Source organism: Symphalangus syndactylus, chromosome 5 (genome assembly GCF_028878055.3).
Source record: "Symphalangus syndactylus isolate Jambi chromosome 5, NHGRI_mSymSyn1-v2.1_pri, whole genome shotgun sequence".
NCBI classification, from domain to species: domain Eukaryota; kingdom Metazoa; phylum Chordata; class Mammalia; order Primates; family Hylobatidae; genus Symphalangus; species Symphalangus syndactylus.
The window spans coordinates 50,868,922-50,893,070 of record NC_072427.2 but is presented as its reverse complement, the minus strand read 5'-3'; the positions used below and the strand labels follow the sequence as shown (position 1 = coordinate 50,893,070).

At 35.5% G+C, this 24,149-nt stretch overlaps 1 protein-coding gene across 10 annotated transcripts in view; it reads left to right on the top strand.

Annotated features, from left to right (window-relative positions):
- Positions 1-24,149, top strand: part of UBE3A (ubiquitin protein ligase E3A) — a 102,127-nt gene that overhangs the window by 67,686 nt on the left and 10,292 nt on the right. For 6 of the 10 annotated variants that reach the window (XM_055278420.2, XM_063640222.1, XM_063640221.1 and 3 more), the window contains 6 exons: positions 88-1,334; positions 11,427-11,571; positions 15,005-15,210; positions 15,850-16,014; positions 17,108-17,263; positions 17,364-17,437. In XM_055278420.2, the coding sequence (XP_055134395.1) occupies positions 88-1,334; positions 11,427-11,571; positions 15,005-15,210; positions 15,850-16,014; positions 17,108-17,263; positions 17,364-17,437 (1,993 nt within the window). The remainder of the gene's footprint in view (positions 1-87; positions 1,335-11,426; positions 11,572-15,004; positions 15,211-15,849; positions 16,015-17,107; positions 17,264-17,363; positions 17,438-24,149) is intronic. The other 4 variants (XM_055278431.2, XM_063640225.1, XM_063640224.1 and 1 more) reach the window with 2 other exon arrangements.

Sequence of the window (24,149 nt, the reverse complement as noted above, 5' to 3'; positions counted from 1 at the left end):
GGCTGTTTTACTTTTAGAAGTTTTTGCAACAGAGTAAACATACACATTATGAAAATAAATGTTCTCTTTTTTCCTCTGATTTTCTAGATGTGACTTACTTAACAGAAGAGAAGGTATATGAAATTCTTGAATTATGTAGAGAAAGAGAGGATTATTCCCCTTTAATCCGTGTTATTGGAAGAGTTTTTTCTAGTGCTGAGGCATTGGTACAGAGCTTCCGGAAAGTTAAACAACACACCAAGGAAGAACTAAAATCTCTTCAAGCAAAAGATGAAGACAAGGATGAAGATGAAAAGGAAAAAGCTGCATGTTCTGCTGCTGCTATGGAAGAAGACTCGGAAGCATCTTCCTCAAGGATAGGTGATAGCTCACAGGGAGATAACAATTTGCAAAAATTAGGCCCTGATGATGTATCTGTGGATATTGATGCCATTAGAAGGGTCTACACCAGATTGCTCTCTAATGAAAAAATTGAAACTGCCTTTCTCAATGCACTTGTATATTTGTCACCTAACGTGGAATGTGACTTGACGTATCACAATGTATACTCTCGAGATCCCAATTATCTGAATTTGTTCATTATCGTAATGGAGAATAGAAATCTCCACAGTCCTGAATATCTGGAAATGGCTTTGCCATTATTTTGCAAAGCGATGAGCAAGCTACCCCTTGCAGCCCAAGGAAAACTGATCAGACTGTGGTCTAAATACAATGCAGACCAGATTCGGAGAATGATGGAGACATTTCAGCAACTTATTACTTACAAAGTCATAAGCAATGAATTTAACAGTCGAAATCTAGTGAATGATGATGATGCCATTGTTGCTGCTTCGAAGTGCTTGAAAATGGTTTACTATGCAAATGTAGTGGGAGGGGAAGTGGACACAAATCACAATGAAGAAGATGATGAAGAGCCCATCCCTGAGTCCAGCGAGCTGACACTTCAGGAGCTTTTGGGAGAAGAAAGAAGAAACAAGAAAGGTCCTCGAGTGGACCCCCTGGAAACTGAACTTGGTGTTAAAACCCTGGATTGTCGAAAACCACTTATCCCTTTTGAAGAGTTTATTAATGAACCACTGAATGAGGTTCTAGAAATGGATAAAGATTATACTTTTTTCAAAGTAGAAACAGAGAACAAATTCTCTTTTATGACATGTCCCTTTATATTGAATGCTGTCACAAAGAATTTGGGATTATATTATGACAATAGAATTCGCATGTACAGTGAACGAAGAATCACTGTTCTCTACAGCTTAGTTCAAGGACAGCAGTTGAATCCATATTTGAGACTCAAAGTTAGACGTGACCATATCATAGATGATGCACTTGTCCGGGTAAGTTGGGCTGCTAGATTAAAAACCTAATAATGGGGATATCATGATACAGTTCAGTGAATTCATTTTAAAAGTGACTGAAAAAAATGATACCATATAGCATAGGAAAACATGGACATTTCCGATCGTAAATATAAGTATTATACTTTTGTTGTTCCTGTGCAAGTTTATAGATGTGTTCTACAAAGTATCGGTTGTATTATATAATGGTCACGCTATCTTTGAAAAAGAATGGGTTTTCTAAATCTTGAAAACTAGATCCAAAGTTTCTTTCATTCAGAAGAGAATAGAGTGTTGGGTAAAGACCAGAACAAGAGAAATGTGGAGATACCCAATAATAAGTGTGGATGTGCAGTCTTGAACTGGGAGTAATGGTACAGTAAAACCATACCATAAAATTATAGGTAGTGTCCAAAAAAATTCCATTGTGTAAAATTCAGAGTTGCATTATCGTGGACTTGATGAAGTGACCGTGGCAGATCAGTGCCTGTTGCCAGTAAGAGTTGAGTCCGGCTGGGCCACTTAGAATATCCCTGTGTGGATGGCACTGCCTGGCTGTGGTAGTTTCTTCCCACTTAAAAATTCATAGAGACAACTCTGGGTCTTGGAACTTCTAGAAAACAGCAGCTATTCCAAAAATTTGGGGATTAGTGGTGCTTGTAACATCAAGTCCAGGGAGATTGAGCAGGGAAATACTGGAAACTCGGGTACTCATCCTAACTTCCTGGTTTTCCAGATGGGGTTGCCATTTGTTCCTTTTCTTTCCTCCACAAAAGATAGTTTTAGTGTATCTATTTAAGAATACAAGAGTGGCCAGGCCGGGCGCGGTGGCTCACGCTTGTAATCCCAGCACTTTGGGAGGCCGAGGCGGGCAGATCACGAGGTCAGGAGATCGAGACCACGATGAAACCCCGTCTCTACTAAAAATACAAAAAATTAGCCGGGCGTGGTGGCGGGCGCCTGTAGTCCCAGCTACTCGGAGAGGCTGAGGCAGGAGAATGGCGTGAACCCGGGAGGCGGAGCTTGCAGTGAGCCGAGATTGCGCCACTGCACTCCAGCCTGGGTGACAGAGCCAGACTCCGTCTCAAAAAAAAAAAAAAAAAAAAAAAAGTGGCCAGAAGACAGAAACCAGTTGTCAGTCACATTTTACCAAAATTTACATATGTCACAGGTGCATTATCGCGGAGTTTTATTGTATTTCTAGTATTAGGTATCCCTGTCATTGCTACTTCTTTTTTATTATCTTCAAGTAAAATTTAATGTCAACCAAAATTAAAGTAGTTAATAATACTGTAGTATACTAGTAAAGAAAGTTGTCTGACACAGACAACTAGGAAATGTGATTTTTACTTTAAAATGTATTTTAGTTTTAGAATGTCTGAATTTTAGTTTTAGAATTGTCTAAATTTGAGAATTCATAAAGCTATATAGCCCAGTGGAAAAAGTTATTTGACATCTCAGAAATTAAAAATTGCAGAGATTTTGTGTGTTTTTTCTTTGTTACTGTTTTTTTTTTTGTTTTGTTATTTAATGTCAGATATGTTTATAATGTTGGAGAAAGATTCTGCATTATTTAAACAACTCGGGTGGTTTTCTAGCAGAGACAAAAGGGGGCTTTGACTGCCTGAAGTCATTATTATTGCTTGCTTTCTGGTACCCTTTTTATTTCACTTACATAGTTTTGAGGCACATGACTAATTAATACACTTAATGACTGATCATAAGGTAGCCAGCACCTTACTTTACATAGTTTAGCAGAACGATAGGGTATTTTATAAGAATGTGAGTGATGTTTTATCAAAGATATCTTGAGGTCTGTCTATGACTATCCATTGTTAGAGCAGAACTGCAAATGCCAAAGCTACATACTTTGTTTGGCTTCTTGAGGTGAGATCCCTTCTGCTGTCTTCATCAAAAGCTATGTCTAGCCTTTAAAAAGCAATGAAATTACACTGTAAGAATCATTCCAGGGTTCAAAAAATTGTCTACCTTCCTTATCTGTCTTTTGCTCAGAAGTCTACTCAGTCTTATTTTCCTCAGTCCCCCCGTTTTTTTCTCTAGTAAAGCAAGACTAAGAACAAAAGTGTAAGTACTTGGTGTATACTTTATTCTATTTTTTAAATTCAATTCTAGAATTTTAAGGAAACAACCGCTTTTAAAGCTTTCTCAGGTGTTAGTGTAAAGTTAACTGTGAGCTCTTTAATTATGGTAACTTGTTTTTAGCAAGTTCTGCTTAATTATGTCAAAATTAGATAATATAGTGTGGCCTATTATAAATCGGGATTCACTAGATATATATGTACTTGAATATTGCCAGCCCACAAAAGCAGTCCACTTCAGAAATCATGTGTGTTAGGCAGTTTAATAAACTGTGAAAATAGAAAGAGATGATGCTCACAAAGAAGCTTCCTTAGGGGTCTGAATGCTCACGCTAAGCAGATTTTACTCCTAACTTTCTTTCTCGCTTGCTTTCTCTTCTTCCTTGCTTTTTTTAAAAAAATAACAGAATGTGAAAAGACTAGAAAAACCAGCATCAAAATAGGTCTTAGAATTAAAATTGATAACCTGCGTAATTTTTTGAACTAAGTATTCACAGCAGGTGATGATTATGGTAAAGCCACATATTTTAGTAACACATAGTAGAAGTTCTATAATAGAAAGTGGTTTAAGATTATTCTCTCATATGAAAGCTCAAAAGTAGTGATGAATTTTTCAAGATCTTACTTCCCAAGGATCTCTGCTTTTTAAGCCTCATTCTTATATATCACAGTGAACAAACTATTGGCCACTTTTTTATGACTTGCTAATTTTGGAACTGTATAGCAGGGTTGGGTGGAAAAGAAGAAATGAGAAACTTTGTGGTAAGCTTAATATTGATAAATAAAATTATGGGATCCTAGGCTTTAAGAGCTAAAAGAAACCTTAGAGTTTATCTACTCCTTAGTTTAGAAATCAAGCCCAGAAAATAGTGACTTCATATATGAGACTCTTGTATGTTTTCTGTTGAGGAGTGGTAACTTGAATTAATAATTATGGATTTTTTGAAAAAAGAAAAATATATTCATTGCTTTTGTATATTGTGAAATTCAAACCAGACTAGCAGCTTTTTTCATGAGGTTTTTAGAGAAATTGTCTTTGATGACTAGAGAAGAATTCATGTTGATAGCATTTTCACTAATCTCTGATTGTAGGAAACACTATAATTTTATTACTGCCAAGACAGAAAAATACCAGCAATTCATTGTAAGATACTATCATTTGTATGGTGTAATCTGATTTCAGAGATAATGTGAAAAAAGAAAAGTGAATTTTAGAATCTAGAATATAAGTTGTCTCTTCACAAATACCTTAGAACTGCTTAAGAACACCCCCACCCTACCCCTGTTTAACTTACTGCCATAGTTCCCCTAGGACTTACTTTCAGTATTTTTTCGTTATTGTTCCTTAGAAAACAGTACAGTGATAAACATGAGCTTAGACTTCACCTTTCATTTGAATGAAGACATTCCTAATGTGATGAGGTTTTTACATCTTTACCCATTTGTGTGTTCTTTTACAAGTAGATAATTTCTCATTTTTCTTAGACGAAGCACTTCCAAGGATAGTATGTATTAAGATTTTTAGAATTACTTCTTAAAGGAGAAGATAGAGGTTATAAGTTTATGGAAGGATATAGTATTGCCATCATGAGGTCCCTCAAACTGCCTTCACATCTGAATGGGAGAATTGTTTAAAAAAAAAAAATCCAGGGCCCTAACCTCTAGAGGTTTAGATTAGAAGCTGTATTGTAGAGCCTAGAAATCTGAACTTCTGGTAATACTCTGCAAATATTTTGATAAAGCCAGACTCCAATATTTGGGAAGATGGCTTTTGGTTCAGCTCGGGTGGGGGTGTGTGTGCATTGTGTGTTTATGTGTGTATGTGTGTATATAGAGAGAGAGAAAGAGAAAGGCCATTTTGATATACAAGTATGTTTATGTGTTTCGGAAACTCAAATTTTTAAGAGGATCATGGGGACAGCAAGCTTGGAATAGAGGATGATGGTAGTGTGAAACTTGGTTCCGATTAGGAAGTTCTAGAATTTCACATAAATATCTAAAAACCAAAAGGAATGGCTGAGATGTGGAATTGAATAGGGAAGTTCAAAAATAGGAATTAGCACAGATAAAGGTGATTGGCACAGATAAAAAGCCCCACTATCAGGAGGTGCTGCAAAATCCCCTCTAAAAGTTACTGGCCCTTTTTATCTGGTTTCTAATAGCCCAGTCTAACCCAGCTTCCAGCATTTTCAGCTCCCAGCTTCCAGCATTGGTGAACACTCTTACTAGTGAAACACGAACTTAATTCTTTTATTTATTCATTTACTCACAGAGCTTTAAAAATGAGATTATTCTGTGCTGCTCTAGGTATGTTTAATTTTATCTTACACATACACTATGTTGTGGTTAACATGTAATTTCCATTGTTCTTTCTTGTGATTTATTCTAATTGAAATCAAAAATGAAACCAAGAAATATGCTTGGTTTATGTCCTCAAAGTAATTTCTCAGAAACTGAATGAGAGAATGAAGCCTATATATACATAGATCCTCAGCATTATATAATAATTTAAGACAATGAAACATCAAACTTAGTATTACATGTGAGGAAAATGAAATCTAAAAGAGATTCTAGCCTACATAAATTGATGGCAGAATTGGAAGTAGAAGTCAGGATTCCGGGTCTCATGGACGTACGTGATTATGTGATTTGGTATTACCCAAACATTTAAACTACATTTGAGATATAACAGACTTTTCTTCATGTGTTTATCGTGAACATGAAAAAATTAATCTGGATAACCTAGAAATCTCAAGCAATAGTTTAAGCCTCAAGTTGACTGAAGTAGTTTTGAGAAGCTAGCCTTTCTTTCTTTTTCCTTTTTTTTTTTTTTTTTTTTTTTGAGACGGAGTCTTGCTCTGTTGCCCAGGCTGGAGTGCAGTGGCGCGATCTTGGCTCACTGCAAGCCCCGCCTCCCAGGTTCCTGCCATTCTCCTGCCTCAGCCTCCCAAGTACCTGCGACTACAGGTGCCTGCCACCACGCCAGCTAATTTTTTGGTATTTTTAGTAGAGACGGGGTTTCACCGTATTAGCCATGATGGTCCCATCTCCTGACCTTGTGATCTGCCAGCCTCAGCCTCCCAAAGTGCCCGGATTACAGGCGTGAGCCACCGCGCCCGGCCTTGAAGCTACCCTTTCTTAGAAATCCCAGGCATTCTTAAGTATTAGAGGTCTCTTTTATCTGATTATTGCTTCTACTTAAATATTCATGGTATTAAGGAATTTTTTTAAAAAATTATGAATTGGTTTGATGCAATAGCTCAGAAAACTATAAGATTTTAAGTGATAAGCTTTTCCTTTTGATTCCTGTAAGTCTAGTAATATCATATTTTGATATTAAGATGTCATCCTGCTACATTCTGCAAATGCTTTGATATCAGGTCAGATTTTTAAAAAAAAAATGAACTCCCTAGGATTTCATCATCATGACCAATTAAAAAGTTCAGAAATTAAAAATCATTTTATCCAGCAATTGATGAAATCAATATTCTTAAGAGGAAGTTACTCAGTGAAGAGGTAGATATGATTATATCCAGGATATTTTTGTTTATTTCTCCCCAGTAATCTGTCTCTTGCTAGTCTCCATATTAAATAAATACAATATACACTGTATTTTTAAAAATACCTAAAAATTGGCCGTGTGCGGTGGCTCATGCCTGTAATCCCAACACTTTGGGAGGCTGAGGCGGGCGGATCACAAGGTCAGGAGACCAAAACCATCCTGGCTAACACAGTGAAACCCCGTCTCTACTAAAAAATACAAAAAAAAATAGCCGGGCGTGGTGGCAGGCGCCTGTAGTCCCAGCTACTTGGGAGGCTGAGGCAGGAGAATGGCGGGAACCCGGGAGGGGGAGCTTGCAGTGCGCCGAGATTGCACCACTGTACTCCAGCCTGGGAGACAGAGCAAGACTCCATCTCAAAAAAAAAAAAAAACTAAAAATCCACGTCTGTATATTAAATAAATTCAGGCATGCATGCACATTCTCCTTTTCAGAATGTTTAGACATAGTCCTCCAAATTTTAAATATCCTAATGCATTTAAAACAACTTCTGACTTAAAAAATACAGTTTTATGGTGAGGTTTGGGTTTAAACAACAACAACAACATAAAATTTTAAATAATATAGCTATTATGTAAAGAATACACCTTTACAGTTTATTTGTTAAATCTTTTTTAAATTGAACAATTGATGGAGGTTATTTTTAAGAAAAAGAATTATCAGTACAGCTATTTATGTAATAATGGCCTTTATCAAAATTGTTATTGCTAAATTTTATGTTAATAATTTAAAATAAAATAGTTTTAAAGGCTATTTATGTATTCTGTTTTTACTATTTTATTTATTTTGATTTTTGAGACAGGGTCTTAACTCTGTCACCCAGGCCTGGAGTACAGTGGCACAATCTCTACTGACTGCAGCTTTGACCTCCCAGCTCAGCCTCCCGAGTAGCTGGGATGACAGGCGCACGCCACCACACCCCACTATTTTTTTTTTTTTTTTTTTTTTAGTTTTTTGTAGAAACAAGGTTTCGTCATGTTGCCCAGGCTGGTCTCAGACTGCTGGGCTCAAGCAATCTGCCTTCATTGGCCTCCCAAAGTGGTGGGATTACAGGTGTGAGCTATGGTGCCCAGCCTTTATTCTTAAGTGGTACAGTATTTTATGAAATCACTGAAGTGTACCAGAATGGTTATCTAAAATAGGTAATAACAAAATTTTTGCCTACAGAATTCAGTTACCAACTACTTTTCAAATTATTCTTTTTACATATTTATATTTGAACACATTCTGACTCTGAAAAATGTATTTGTTGTAAAAAATGGAAAAATGTGGAAAAGAATAAGGAAAATAAAAATCACTCATAATCCTAAAAAAAAATTATTGGTCATCATTGAAGAGAGTGAGTAAAGTATAGTAGTTAAGAGCTTGTTTCCTGGATTAGTATCTCTGTTCCACAACTTACTGTGACTTACTGTGACTTGAAGTTATTTCACCTTTCAGTATGGGGTCCTCATCTGTAAAGTGGAGTTAATGTTTCCTTCCTCATAAGGGTGTTGTGACGATTAAATTAGTTGCTATGTGTGAAATGCTGCATAAGTGCTATATATTATTGTTGCTGTATTCATGGAATATTTTTGTTCTATAATGCTACAGTAGGTTTTCAGAAAATATTTTAGAACCAATAAAATAACAGCAACAACAGCTAGTACTTTTAAGCACTAACTTTATGCAGGGAATTAATCTAAGCAGTTCATACGTTAATTTATTACTATATTATGGTTATTTTACAGATGAAATAAGAGAGGTAAAGTTGTATGTTTACATTTACAATAGAACATATTGCATTGCATTACATTCTTTTGGCACCAAGGTGGGGAGCATAGAATAGAGATCAGTGGAAGTGGACAGACATGTAATATCTTATGGAGAATAAAGATAAATTTGCTTCAGTTGTCATTTGACATGTCTTAAGTAGAGCTGAGACTAGATAGAACACAGGGCCTCTTGATCCTGTAGAAATTCACCACCACGTCCTTTAGAAGGTTTTACATTGATAAGGAGTCAGCTCTCATCTATGAATGTTAGTGGAGAAAAACTGTAGAATGCACAGTCTAAATACCAGATAACCTTTTTTTTTCCCGCTTTGGAATACATTATATTTGATAAAAGCAAGTATACCTTTGGATGGAAAGGTAAATATAAACACTGACTTACATCTTTAACACCTAGCCAGTTGGGAACTGGCATAAGGAAACTCAGAATGGATTACATGGCAATATGGAATGTTGGCCTAGTCCCACATTTGAGCTAAGATGTTAATTCTAATTTTAGTCTCCTCAGAATTCTGTATACTCCGTAGCTTGAAACAGGTTTCCAACTGAAACTATTTTTTTCCCCAAGGTTATTTTCACATCTACATTTGTTTGACTCTAGATCTTGGAACTAGTCTATATCAAGTTCCTTTGGGGACACAAAATTGCAAATCTTTTGTTCAAATAGCAAAACTGTTTTAAAAGGTAACACTCTTTCTCATGTATTCTTAATAAGCCTTCACAACTTACAGTATGTTGAGGAAACTGAGGCTTAATTGAATCACTTGCTAAAGTTTAAAGGTTAAAAGTTATGGTAAGGGAGAGTTGGGACTAGTAAGGTGAATTCTGACTGACTCTTGATCTTTCCATAACAAAACATTGTCTCAAAGTAAACAGTGTGGCCTAAAAATGATTTTGTAAATATTAGAGATCGGTGTTGAACAAGAACAGACATTATTTAAAGCTAAAGACTAAATTCACAGAATAGGACCCTAAAGTTGAAGATACCCAGAAGATAATTTCAGCTAGTTTTGTCAAACTCTTTGACTGCAATCCCTAGTATTTTACATAGCATCCCAGTACATGCTTGTCCATCTGTATATCTAATTGAAACAAAAGTTTCACAAAACAGTAGGTTCCATTACTGTGTGGAATGCATTCTGATTTTCCCATTGCTGATTGCAAACCACTAAATGGATTATACTACCCACTAATGAGTTGCAGGTGGCAAGTTTGAAAAAACAATGCTCTAGGGCAACTTGACCTGATTCATTAATTTATGAGATTTTATTTTTTATAGACAGACTAGATTGTCCAAATGAGTATTATTACTTTAACTACTATAGTGCTATGTTACAGTTGTTTCAATGATTGTTGCATTTTTCAAAACCATTTTTAAAATTCTGTTTGGAATAGTTGGAATAACCTGAAAACGTTTAATATCCTGTTTCGGTAAATTTTCGTCTCCAAGATTAAATTTTTTTAACCAGCTAACAGATGTTTGAAGGCAAGTTAGGAGATATGATGGATCCTGGATACAGTATCCATCCATGTACTGGATACAGTCATACTGTTAGTAAATTTTAGATACATAAAGTAAAACAAACAAAATGCAGTATAAACAGTTAATATTGGAACCTAGTGTTGATTTTATGATAAATCTCAATGAGATTAATTATTGTATATTCATAATCCTATAGGTACACAAGAATATTTGGTAAAAGATTTATAGTTGAGAAAATGCTAGACATTAAAGTTTGACAACTTACAATTTAAGAGTAAGGGCCAGGTGCGGTGGCTCACACCTGTAATCCCAGCACTTTGGGAGGCTGAGGTGGGCGGATCATGAGGTCAGGAGTTCAAAACCAGCCTGACCAACATGGTGAAACCCCATCTCTACTAAAAATAAAAAATTTAGCCAGGCATAGTGGCGCCTGCCTGTAATTCCAGCTACTCAGGAGGCTGAGGCAGGAGAGTCGCTTGAACCCAGGAGGCAGAGGTTGCAGTGAGCTGAGATCGCGCCACTGCACTCCAGCCTAGGTGACAGAGTGAGACTTCATCTCAAAAAAAAAAAGAGTAAGGACATGAGTAAGGTTATGTCTCACCTGTTTTTAAGGAAATGTGGATATAAGATGGGTTCTAATCTATTAAAAGGTGGTAATTTATACTAAGTCCTATTGTGAGAGACCATAAACTGCTTTACTATTCAATGTACTTTTCTTAATTGAAATATTTTACTTATGACTTAGTAGATATTAAGACTTAACTCTTGAGTTTCTATTCTAATAAAGGACTACTAATGAACAATTTTGAGGTCAGACCTCTACTCCATTGTTTTTGCTGAAATGGTTTAGCTGCTTTTCCATGTCCTAACTGTATAGTCCAGACTTGTTAACACACAAGTAATAAAATCTTAATTAATTGTATGTTAATTTCATAACAAATCAGTAAAGTTAGTAAGCTTTTTACTATGCTAGTATGTTTTGTGTCTTACTTTTTCATTATCTTTAAGACTGAATCTTTGTCTTCACTGGCTTTTTATCAGTTTGCTTTCTGTTTCCATTTACATACAGAAAGTCAAAAATTTGTATTTGTTTCCTAACCCTACTCCTTGTTTTTATTTTGCTTTTTTCCTGATACTAGCAATCATCTTCTTTTCATGTTTATCTTTTCAATCACTAGCTAGAGATGATCGCTATGGAAAATCCTGCAGACTTGAAGAAGCAGTTGTATGTGGAATTTGAAGGAGAACAAGGAGTTGATGAGGGAGGTGTTTCCAAAGAATTTTTTCAGCTGGTTGTGGAGGAAATCTTCAATCCAGATATTGGTAAATACTTTAGTAATGTAATTATGGTGTCATATCATCTTTTTGAGTTAGTTATTTGTTTATCTTATTTTATATTCTCAGCTATGAAGAGTAGCAAAAGAAGGATTTGGTATGGATTACCCGGAATCACACATCATGACTGAATTTGTAGGTTTTAGGGACTGATTTGTGTCACTAATTTATTCAAATTCTTCTATTTCTTAGAAGGAATATTCTAATAAAGGAAATTATCTCTTTGGTAAATTGAATTGAAAGCACTTTAGAATGGTACATTGGAACAGTTGGAGGGATTTCTTTGCTTTTTGTTGTCTAAAACCATCATCAAACTCACGGTTTTCCTGACCTGTGAACGTCAAAGAACAATGATTTGAAGAGTATTGAGAGACTGTCTGACAAGTATGTCATGCTCAAAGTTCAGAAACACTAGCTGATATCACATTAATTAGGTTTATTTGCTATAAGATTACTTGGGGTTTAATATAAGTAATGTTTCCCCCAAACTTTTTGAACTCCAGAACTCTTTTTCTGCCCTAACAGAAGAGTTGTTATTGAACACAGTTTGGGAAAGGCTGATGGGATTTGGAAATTTGAAAGTGAAGGATTGGAATTTTAGTTTTTTCCCGTTTGTGATAAAGTAGAACAGGGAAAAAGATGCAGTCTTTTGGGTAGTCTACTTAATTGCATAATTCTGAACTGGTTCAGTTTCTACTGTAAATATAACCACTTAGTAACTGAGCTTGCTTACATTTAAAATTGAGTACATGACAATTATAGGAAAAGGTTTCCACTGAAGGTACCATCAGAATTGGGAGGAGTGTGCATAGAATAATGTATGTCATTTCCCTTCAGCTTTTTGAGATTTGAGCTGTTACAGCCTGTTGATTCTAATTGAGTTGACCTTTCTGTTACTGTTCTTAGTCACACACACACACCCCTTATCTATAGTCTAGCTAGTGTTTTATTAATAACTAAAAAGCTATGCCATTTGTATGTAGTTTGTTCCAAGTAAATCAAAGATACATAAGACGACGCCCTTTTTGAGATAGAAAATTATAAACTTTATAAGGTTCTTAAATTTGGTAAACCTTAGCTCTAGCTTTTGATGTATCTAGAAATGTTAAACCTTAGCTATAAAGCATACTTGCATTATATGCAGAAATACTTGTAAGAAAAAACATAGATTAAGCAGTTCCAGTTAGACAACTGAAGTGATGGCAATAGAAGTATCAAAAAGGAATATTTTACCAGGAGGTTATCGTGCTTTTCTCCCTGGAACATGAGAAAATGTGCCTAAAATGGAACTTCAGAGTTATATTCTGATTAACTTACAGCTTATTGCTCTTGGTTCCAAGGAAGGGCATTTGTGACATTTTATTAAATTTATTAATTTTTTAGACACACCATTGCCAGCTTGAACAAATTTATTAATTGTAATTATTTGTCAGCTGTTCTTCATCCTGTTAATACCATACTTATAACTAAAAGCATTTCCATGGATGTTGTAACTTGGCCTGTAAAAAAATGTTTAGATAGAAACCATGAAACTCAAATATGAATTGTTTAATTTTCACACCATTTTGCATTCAGAAAATGTCCTAAGCTTAATTCATATGCCTAGTGGTCAAGGAAACATGTTAAAGCTCCTTATTTTTAAACTTAAAGTGACAAGGACATTTTCAAAGATTTTAAAATTCTTATAAACAGGTTAAAATACTTATATACTGTATAATTTGTTTCTGATTTCTAAGCTCTACTTTTCTGTTGGAAATTACAGATTTCTTTCAGACGTAATTCTTAAGATGTTTTCATTGTTTCACAGTAGCAACTAAACATTTAGTAAAATGATTTAAATTCAATTAAAATTTTTTTCCTTAGTCATTTAAAAGGGAAGAAATCAATTTTTAGTAGTACTCATTCCAAAGATTCCAATTTTCCTTTTTTTTAATCTTTTATTTTTTGGTGGAGGGAGGCAGGATCTGGCTCTGAGGCCCAGGCTGGAGTGTAGTGGCTCTGACGCGGCTCACTGCAACCTCCACCTCCCAGGCTCAAGACTCAAACCATCCCCATGCATCAGCCTCTCAAGTAGCTGAGACTACAGGCACATGCTACCATACCCAGCTTATTTTTGTGTTTTTGTAGAGAGGGGGTTTCACCATCTTGCCCAGGCGGGTCTTGAACTCCTGAGCTCAAGTGATCTGCCTGCCTCAGCCTCCCCAAAGTGCTGGGATTACAGGTGTGAACTACCACGCCTGGCCCCAATTTTCCAATGATTGTTATAAAAAAGGCCTCTGCAGGCACCTGTAGTCCCAACTACGGAGGCTGGGGCCAGAGAATGACGTGAACCCGGGAGGTGGAGCTTGCAGTAAGCCGAGTGCGACTGCACTCCAGCTTGGGTGACAGAGCAAGACCGTCCCAAAAAAAAAAAAAAAAAAAGCCTCCATGATTGGGGCTTGCATAGTGAAGACCATGTGAAATTGAAAGACTACCAAACTACTTTTCTTTTACATATTGGCCCATGATTAACATGTGTATTAAATAGCTTTGTTTAAGTTCATCAGATTTATCCAAGTTTATGTATTTCAGATCATCTGATTTTATTAGGAAAATGCTAGAAAAATTTCATGGCACCGTTGTCTAGTTTTGAAAAAACAAACGTTTCCTTACTGTGATTAAAAATTGTTTTTTAGGCCAGGCGTGGTGGCTCACGCCTGTAATCCCAGCACTTTGGGAGGCTGAGGCTGGCAGATCACGAGGTCAAGAGATCGAGACCATCCTGGCAAACATGGTGAAACCCCTTCTCTACTAAAAATACAAAAATTAGCTGGGCGTGGTGGCGCACGCCTGTAGTCCCAGCTACTCAGGAGGCTGAGGCAGGAGAATTGCTTGAACCTAGGAGGCAGAGGTTGCAGTGAGCTGAGATCGTGCCACTCCAGTCCAGCCTGGGCGACAGAGCGAGACTCCATCTCAAGAAAAAAAAAATAAAAAATTGTTTTCAAAAATAGTACGTGTGGTACAGATAAAAGTAATTGTATTTTTATAAATGAAACACTTTCAAAATATCATTTTTTGTTTTTTTATGTTTATTTTTCAGCTGTGGGTGGATAAAGTATGAATATAACTTTTCTTATGTGTTAGTAGAAAATTAGAAAGCTTGAATTTAATTAACGTATTTTTCTACCCGATACCACCAAATTACTTACTACTTTATTCCTTTGGCTTCATAAAATTACATATCACCATTCACCCCAATTTATAACAGTTAGATATATGTGGACATTGTTTTCTCAAGTGCTAATATAATAGAAATCAATGTTACATGCCTAATTACATATATTTTAAATGTTTTATATGCATAATTATTTTAAGTTTGTATTATTCATCAGTCCTTAATAAAATACAAAAGTAATGTATTTTTAAAAATCATTTCTTATAGGTATGTTCACATACGATGAATCTACAAAATTGTTTTGGTTTAATCCATCTTCTTTTGAAACTGAGGGTCAGTTTACTCTGATTGGCATAGTACTGGGTCTGGCTATTTACAATAACTGTATACTGGATGTACATTTTCCCATGGTTGTCTACAGGAAGCTAATGGGGAAAAAAGGAACTTTTCGTGACTTGGGAGACTCTCACCCAGTAAGTTCTTTGTCATTTTTTAATTCAGTCTCTTAGATTTTATTTAAATGCAAAAATTTAATTTATATCAAAATTTTAAAGTTTTTGTTTAGAATCTTTGTTGATACTTTTATCAATAAGGTAAAAAATGTTTTAATCTGACCGAAGTACCACAAACACTTAAAAATTCAAAGGGGGACATTTTTATATATTGCTGTCAGCACGAAGCTTTTGTAAGATTGATTCCATAGAGAAGTGCTTCTAAACATTTTGTTTGTGTTTTAGTGAAATCTTAAGAGATAGGTAAAATCAGAGCAGCCCTGGCTAAGGGTCTTGGTAGTTACAACGAGTGTGCCTGCTCTTGCCACCCCCACCCCCACCCCCACCTTGAGACACCATAGAATTTCTCATAGAGCACATTGTGAAATCTATTGCTAAATTGGTGGTATGGGGTTTCTCAGCAGAGAATGGGACATCACAGTGACTGACAGTCTTTCTTTTATAGGTTGGAAACTATTTGGGGGACTGGAGGAATACTGTCTATACTTTTTACAATTTTTATTGATAAGATTTTTGTTGTCTTCTAAGAAGAGTGATATAAATTATTTGTTGTATTTTGTAGTTCTATGGTGGCCTCAATTTACCATTTCTGGTTGCTAGGTTCTGTATCAGAGTTTAAAAGATTTATTGGAGTATGAAGGGAATGTGGAAGATGACATGATGATCACTTTCCAGATATCACAGACAGATCTTTTTGGTAACCCAATGATGTATGATCTAAAGGAAAATGGTGATAAAATTCCAATTACAAATGAAAACAGGAAGGTAATAAATGTTTTTATGTCACGTTTTGTCTCTTCATTAACAATTTCAAAGCATGTATGCTTATAATTTTTAAAGAAGTATCTAATATAGTCTGTACAAAAAAAAAAAGTGAGTTTAGGTAAATGCTAGAGTCCAGTTTTCTAAATCTTGGATATAAGTTGGTATGGAAGCACACAGTTGGGCACTAAAGCCCCTTTTGGAGAAAGAGGACATGAAGCAGGAGATAGTTAATAGCTAAGTGTGGTTGTAGTATAAAGCAAGAAGCAGGGTGTTTCCTGTATTAAGCTGTAAGCAGGAACCTCATGATTAAGGTCTTTATCACAGAACAAATAAAAATTACATTTAATTTACACATATATATCCTGCTTTTGATATAAATACATTTCTGAACAGTATTCTTTACATCAGATTTGGGTTTCTATTGACTAAAATGTGTTCCTCTGGAATGGGAATAACCCAGAACATAACAAGGGAAAAATTATGACAAATATATAGTATACCTTTAAGAAACATGTTTATATTGATATAATTTTTTGATTAAATATTATACACATCAAGGGTACAAAGCACATTTTCCTTTTGTGATTTGATACAGTAGTTTATGTGTCAGTCAGTACTTCTACATTTTTGCTGAACTGGATACAGTAGGCAGCTTACCAAATATTCTGTGGTAGAAAACATGGGACTTCCTGGTTTGCTTAAATCAAATACATTGTACTCTCTTAAAACGGCTGGCATTTATAAATAGATGGATACATGGTTTAAATGTGTCTGTTTGCATACCTAGTTGAGAGAACCTAAAGAATTTTCTGTGTCTCCAGCATTTATATTCAGTTCTGTTTAATACATTATCGAAATTGACATTTATATATATGACAGTTTTATGTATATGGCCTTTCATAGCTTTATTAAGCCAATATTTTGGCTATAACAGAGAATTGTGAAATTGTAAGAAGTAGGTGAAAAATTGAATTTTTAAGAATATTCTTGAATTTTTTTTCTTCGAAAAATTAAAAAGCTATGCAGCCCAATAACTTGTGTTTTGTTTGCATAGCATATTATAAGAAGTTCTTGTGATTAATGTTTTCTACAGGAATTTGTCAATCTTTATTCTGACTACATTCTCAATAAATCAGTAGAAAAACAGTTCAAGGCTTTTCGGAGAGGTTTTCATATGGTGACCAATGAATCTCCCTTAAAGTACTTATTCAGACCAGAAGAAATTGAATTGCTTATATGTGGAAGCCGGGTAAGAAAGCAGATGTCTGCAAAAAGTCATGTATCGATTTATTGTTTGTAATGATACAGTAGTATAACAGATACTAAGACATATTTTCTTGAATTTGCAGAATCTAGATTTCCAAGCACTAGAAGAAACTACAGAATATGACGGTGGCTATACCAGGGACTCTGTTCTGATTAGGTGAGGTACTTAATTCTTCAAAGGAAGATTTGATTCACCAAAGGGGTGTGTGATTTTGCTTCAGACCTTTATCTCTAGGTACTAATTCCCAAATAAGCAAACTCACAAATTGTCATCTGTATACTTAGATTTGTGTTTGTAATATAATCACCATTTTTCACAGCTAATCTTGTGATTTATTTCATGAATGAAGTGTTGTTATATATAAGTTTCACGTGTTCGCCTGCATTTGGGGTATGGATTATCTAGTATTTCTCACTGGTTAGAGTATGCTTACTGCTGGTTAGAAGATAATTAAAATAAGGCTACCACTTCTGCAATTTTTCCTTTCTTTTGAACCCTGCATTTGTGAACTGTTAACATGGCTTCCCAGGATCAAGCACTTTTTGAGTGAAATGGTACAGTCTTTTAATTCTTAATATGTCCAGATACATACTAGTATTTCCATTTTACATCTTAAAAAACTAAGCCCTAAATTCTCACAGAAAGATGTAGAGGTTCCCAGTTCTATCTGCTTTTAAGCTAATGCCCTTACTACTGTACTGTCTACTTCTGTGTACTGTGCCATCCAATTCTGAAAGACATAGGCTTCCCCATCCCCTGCTAAGACTGGTTCATGTGGCAGCCACTGATGTATTGCAGTGAGAAGGCATGCACACAGGTACCTTCCTGGAAGTTGTCTCCAAAGGCTATTGCTCTAAGACTCAAGTATATAAACACTAGAATGAATATCAACTCTATCTAGCAATAAATGTTATTTTTATATTACAGTTGACCCTTGAACAACACAGCTGTGAACTTCATGGGCCCTCTGACATGCAGATTTTTTTTCTCAACTAAGAGCAGATCCAGTATTGGTGGGACTCAGAACCTGCATATACAGAGGGCTGACTTTCATACACGCCAGTTCCGCAGGGCCAACTGCAGAACTTGAGTGTGCATGGATTTTGGTATACACACGCGGTCCTGGAACCAATCCCTGTCACGTATACCAAGGGATGGCTGTATGTTACTTTATATTTGTTTGTTCTGTTATTTTATAAGGTGGTTCATCGTGGTGTGTGGGAATTCGCCAGTATTTCTTCTTTTTGGTGCACCTTTGGTCATTTCTGGCAGCAGTGGTGAATATATTTACTCTTAGCAACCTCTATGCTGCTACCTATTCAGAGTTTCAAAGGTGATTCATTAAAGGGTTGGGATAACATGGTGATAGGAAAACCCCCCTCATCAGTCACAAGGAGTATAACAGCAATATCTCTGTAATATGATTGATCATAGATGTAATTTCTAATAGGAAAAAAAGTCATATCTTGATGCATCTCTGAGAGTGGTTGAACGTACCTTGTGTTATTCTTTATAGAGAAATTATCTTTGAAATTAAAGTCTTAATTTTATTTCTAGCTTTTTATAACAACATAATCTCTACATGGTATGTATCTTAAGATCATTTTTAAATGTATGATTTGAAGGGCAAGCTAGTGTTACGTGAAAAATGACAGACAAAGTAGCTTCCAACTCATCCTCAGAGTTGATGATATTCTTAAACCTTTTCTAGATAAATTCAGCTTCTTAATTTTCTTAATATAAATATGAAAATATTAATTCATTAAATAGTCTACAAGTATTCGGTAGTTGAAGACTTAAAATAGTGCTTGTAATAACAGAAGAGAAAAAGGACAGTACAGGCATATCTCACTTTATTGCACTTTGCAGATACTGAGTTTTTTTGGTGGCAACCTTGCATCAAGCAGGTCTACCAGCACCATTTTTCCAACAAAATGTGCTCACTTCATTAGCATTTTTAGCAATGATTTTAAATTAAGATAATGTACTTATTTTTAGACGATGCTATTACACACTTGACTACAGTATAGTGTAAACATCACTTATAAGCACTGGGAAACAAAAAAATTCGTGTGACTCACTTTACTGCCATAATCACTTTATTTGCCATGGTCTGAAACTGAACCAGCAGTATCTCTGGGGTATGCCTGTATAGATATTTTGGTTGGTATTTATTTATTGTATGCAGAATTCATAAAAATAAAAACTGTGAGGCTGTTTAATATGTTTCAACTAAAAATTGCCAGCATCATTAATATGTAAACCACTAGAAATAAGATTTTGTTAATTTTTTTTTTTTTAAACAGAGTCTTGCTCTGTCACTGAGGCTGGAGTGCAGTGGCGCAGTCTCAGTTCACTGCAACCTCCACTTCCCGGGTTCAAGTGATTCTTCTGCCTCAGCCTCCTGAGTAGCTGGGGTTACAAGTGCACACCACTACGCCTGGCTAATGTTTGTATTTTTTAGTAGAGATAAGGGTTTTGCCGTGTTAGCCAGGCTGGTCTCAAATTCCTGACCTCTGGTGATCTGCTCGCCTCAGCCTCCCAAAGTGCTGGGATTACAGGCATGAGCCACCATACCTAGCAAAATCAACTCTGAATCTGAATCAAACCTTTGAAACAAAAATTACCAATCAAAAAAACGTGCAGTCCCTGCCCCTAACTTTGAAAAAGTGACAAGGAGGGACATTTGGAAAGATGTCTCTAAGCAGTCAACAAGAAATGAAATCAGGGAGAGCTTTTCCAGCACCTGAAAAATATATGCAAAAATGCCCGAGGCTGGCGGATCACCTGAAGCCAGGAGTTTGAGACCAGCCTGGCCAACATGGTGAAACCCCGTCTCTACTAAAAATACAAAAATTAGCTGGGTATGGTGGCAGGCACCTGTAATCCCAGCTCCTCAGGAGGCTGAGGCAGGAGAATCACTTGAACCTGGAAGGCGGAGGTTGCATTAAACCTAGATCGTGCCACTGCACTCCAGCCTGGGCAACAGAGTGAGACTCCGTTTCAAAAACACGAAAAACAGGTTCAGAGTTTATTTCCTTCCCAAATACTTCATAGATGTTGGTTTGTAGGAATAACTTAAAAGTCTCACTCACTTTCTGTCTTTTCTAGTAATTTTTATCATGGATTCTGATTGCCTAGATCTGCTCATTCATTAAGGGTTCCAAAATTGTGATACTCGAATTCTTTATTCCTCCTTCCTTTATTACCTGTAATACTTCTTAAGAAAAACTCTTTCTCATCAACTCTATGACTATCCTAAATTACAGATCCACATATAGGATCTGTATACATGTATATAAATGTGTACATATCAGATACGATAATGCTTAATTCTTTCCCATTACTTGCTAATTTTCAAAATAATGTGATTCCCTAACTGCTCTCTAAATGTCATCAATGTGGTGGTAATAATGGTGATGTCGATGTTATGTGGGGTAAAATTTGAATACAGTGAAATACCCAGGGCTTAATTGGGTTAGTTTTTAAAAATTACATTTATGTAACCATATTTCAGTCAAGGTGTAGACTATGTCCATTAGCACAGAGTTCCCATGTTTTCCCTTCCAGTGAATCTCCATCCCCCATTAGAACAGACAATAACTGTCCTAGTTACTGTCACTGTAGCTTACTTTTGTCTGCTCTAGGATATCTTATGAATGAAATCTTATATACTTGTACTGCATCGAGACTCTTTAGATTCATCTACGTTATTGCATTGATTTATAGTGCCTTTTAAAAAATTATAGCGTAGTGTTGCATTTATGAATATGCAAAATGTGTTTTTTTACCTGTTGGTGGACAGTTGGATTGTTTCCAGTTTGGAACTATTGTGAATAAAGCTGTATAGTCTTATTGTGGAAATGTTTTATTTCTCCTGGGCAAACACGTAGGAGTGGAGTTTCCAAAGCATATAGTAGGTGCATATTTAACTAACAGTGTCTTTTCCTCATTTTTAATATTGGATTTTTGTATTTCTATTGACTATAGATATTTTCTTAAAATATAGCAGTATGCCTTATCCTTAGTTTTGCTTTTTTTTTTGGTTTCAGTTATCTTTGGTCAGCAGTGGTCCAAAAATATTAAGTAGAAAATTCCATGAACAACTCAGGGTTTTTGATGTATGTGTGTGTTGGCAGGTGCAGGGCAGGGAGGGTTGGTTGGTTGGTTGGTTGGTTTTTTTTTTTAAGAGACAAAGTCTGTATCATCCAGGCTGGAGTGCAGTAGCATGACTACAGATTGTTATAAACTGAAACTCCTGGGCTCATGCAGTCTTCTTACCTCAGCCCTCTGAGTAGCTGGTACTACAGCTGTGCAGCTAATTTTTAGTTGTTTTTTTTACAGAAACACGGTCTCACTGTGTTGCCCAGGCTGGTTTCAAACCCCTGGACTCTAGCAATTCTTCCACCTCAGCCTTCCAAAGTGCTGGGATTACAGGCGTGAGCCACTGCACTCAGCCAACAACTCTTAAATTTTAAATTACATGCTATTCTGAGTAACATGGTGAAATCTCCCACCTTTCCACCCAGGGCATGAATTATCCCTTTTTCCAGTATATCCTTGTCTAGACTACCCACCACTTTTAGTCTATTGGTTATCAGATCGACTGTTGCAGTATCACATGCTTGTGTTCAAGTAACCCTTATTTTACTTAATAATGGCCCTAAAGCACAGGAGCAGTGATGTTGGAAATTCGAATATATATGCCAAAGAGAAGCTGGAAAGTGCTTCCTTTAAGGAAAGAATTTAAAAATCATATGTTGAGGTTGCTAAAATCTGTGGTAAACATGAGTATTGTATCTATGAAATTGTGAAGAAGGAAAAATAAATCATGCATAGTATATACAGGGTTCAGTACTAATTGCAATTTCAGACATCACTGGAGGTCTTGGAACGTATTCCCCATGGGTAAATGGGGAATACTGTATATTCTATATAAAAGGCCCATTTCTGATAAGTAGTTTATGATTATTTTCTCCAAGTCTGTGGCTTCCTTTTTCGTTTTCTTGAGTGTCTTCTGGTGAGCAGAAATTATTCATTTTTTGAGGTCTAATTTATTTTTTTTTTATGGTTTTTTATGTCCTTTTATATCTTTGCCTAGCCCAAAGCCACAAATATCTTCTTATGTTTTCTTCTAATTGTATAATATAGGTTTAACTTTTATGTGTAAATCTGTGATCCACCACCAATAAATTTTTGTGACGCTGTTAGACAGTGGATGTCATTCATTTTCTAAATAGTTTTATTTATTTGTTCCAGTACCATTTGTTAGAGACTTTCCTTTCCCCATTGAATTGCCTTTGCACCTTTGTTGAAAATCAATCTGTGGGTGAGCTGTGTTTCTGGATTCTCCATTCTGTTCTATTAATTTGTTTTGTCCTTTTGCCAGAATGACACTGTTATGGTTACTGCAGCTTCAAATCAGATGCTCTGAGTCCCACAACTTTTTCATTAGGTTGCTTTGACTCTTTTATTTGCATGTAAATATTAGAATCAGTTAATTTTTACAAACAAAAGGGCAAAGCCTGCAGAGATTTTGATTTGGGTTGCTTTGACTGGGGTAGGTCAATTTGGAGAGAATTCACATTTTAACATTATATTCTTCCAATCCTTGAACACCATACCTCTCTCCATTTATTTAGATGTTTGTTAGTTTATCTCAGCACTGTTTTATAGTTTTTAATGTTGAAATCATGTACTCTTTGGTTAGGAATAAATTTAAAATATGTTTCTAATGCTATTAGTGGTATTTTTAAATACTGCTTTTCACTTGTTTATTACTATCTTGAAATAAAACTGATTTTTATATATTAATCTTGTATCCTATAACCTTTCTAAATTGACTTATTCTACTAGTTATTTAGTAGATTTCATAGGGTTTTCTAGTAAACAGCTATGTCATCTACAAATCAAGACAGGTTTCTTTCTTTCCAATCTTTATATGATTTATTACTGTTCCTCTGTTGCACTGGCTATAACCTTTGGTAGAAGGTATTCTTACTTTATTCCTCATTTTATTGAGAGAGACTATAATATTTACCATTAACTGTGATGTTAGTTGTAAATAAAAAGTTTGTATTTCTCTGGGATTAAATACCAAGAGTCCATTTGGTTTTTTACTGTTGAGTTTTAAGGGTTCCTTATGTATTTTCTAGGCATGTTCTTCCTTCATTGAATTTTTTTTCACATATGTTAAAAATCACTTGAGAATATTTATATAGGTCTGCTTCTGAGATTTATCTCTTTATCAGGTTTTGTTTCATTTATTTTGAGGCTCTATCATTTGGTTCATACGTACTTAGAATTACTATGTCTTGGTGATTGGTCCTTTATCATTATATAAGGTTTTTCTGTTTTGCTATTTTCTTTGCTCTGAATCTGATATGAGTGCAACCATTTCTGGTTTTTTTGAATTAATGTTTGCATGATCTGTCTTTTACTATCGTTTTACTTTCTTCCTGTGTTGCTGAATTTGAAATGAATGTCTTGTAAACAGCATGTAGTTGTCATTTTAATAAAAACTGTTAGTTGCTGCCTTTTAATTTTTTTATTTAGACCATTTATATTTAAGGTAATTATTGATATGTTAGGGAGAGGTCTGCCATTTTATTATTTGTTTTCTGTTTCTGTCTTCTGTTTATGGTTATTTATTTATTGCCTTCCATGATTACTTGAACTTTTTTAAAGATTTTTAAGACCCTTGATTTATTTGGTGTTTGGGTTTTGTTTTGTTTTGTTTGTTCGTTTGTTTCTGTTTTGAGATGCAGTCTCGCTCTGTTGCCCAGGCTGGAGTGCAGTGGCACAATCCCAGCTCACTGCAACATCGGCCTCCCAGGTTCAAGCAATCCTCCTGCCTCAGCCTCCTGGG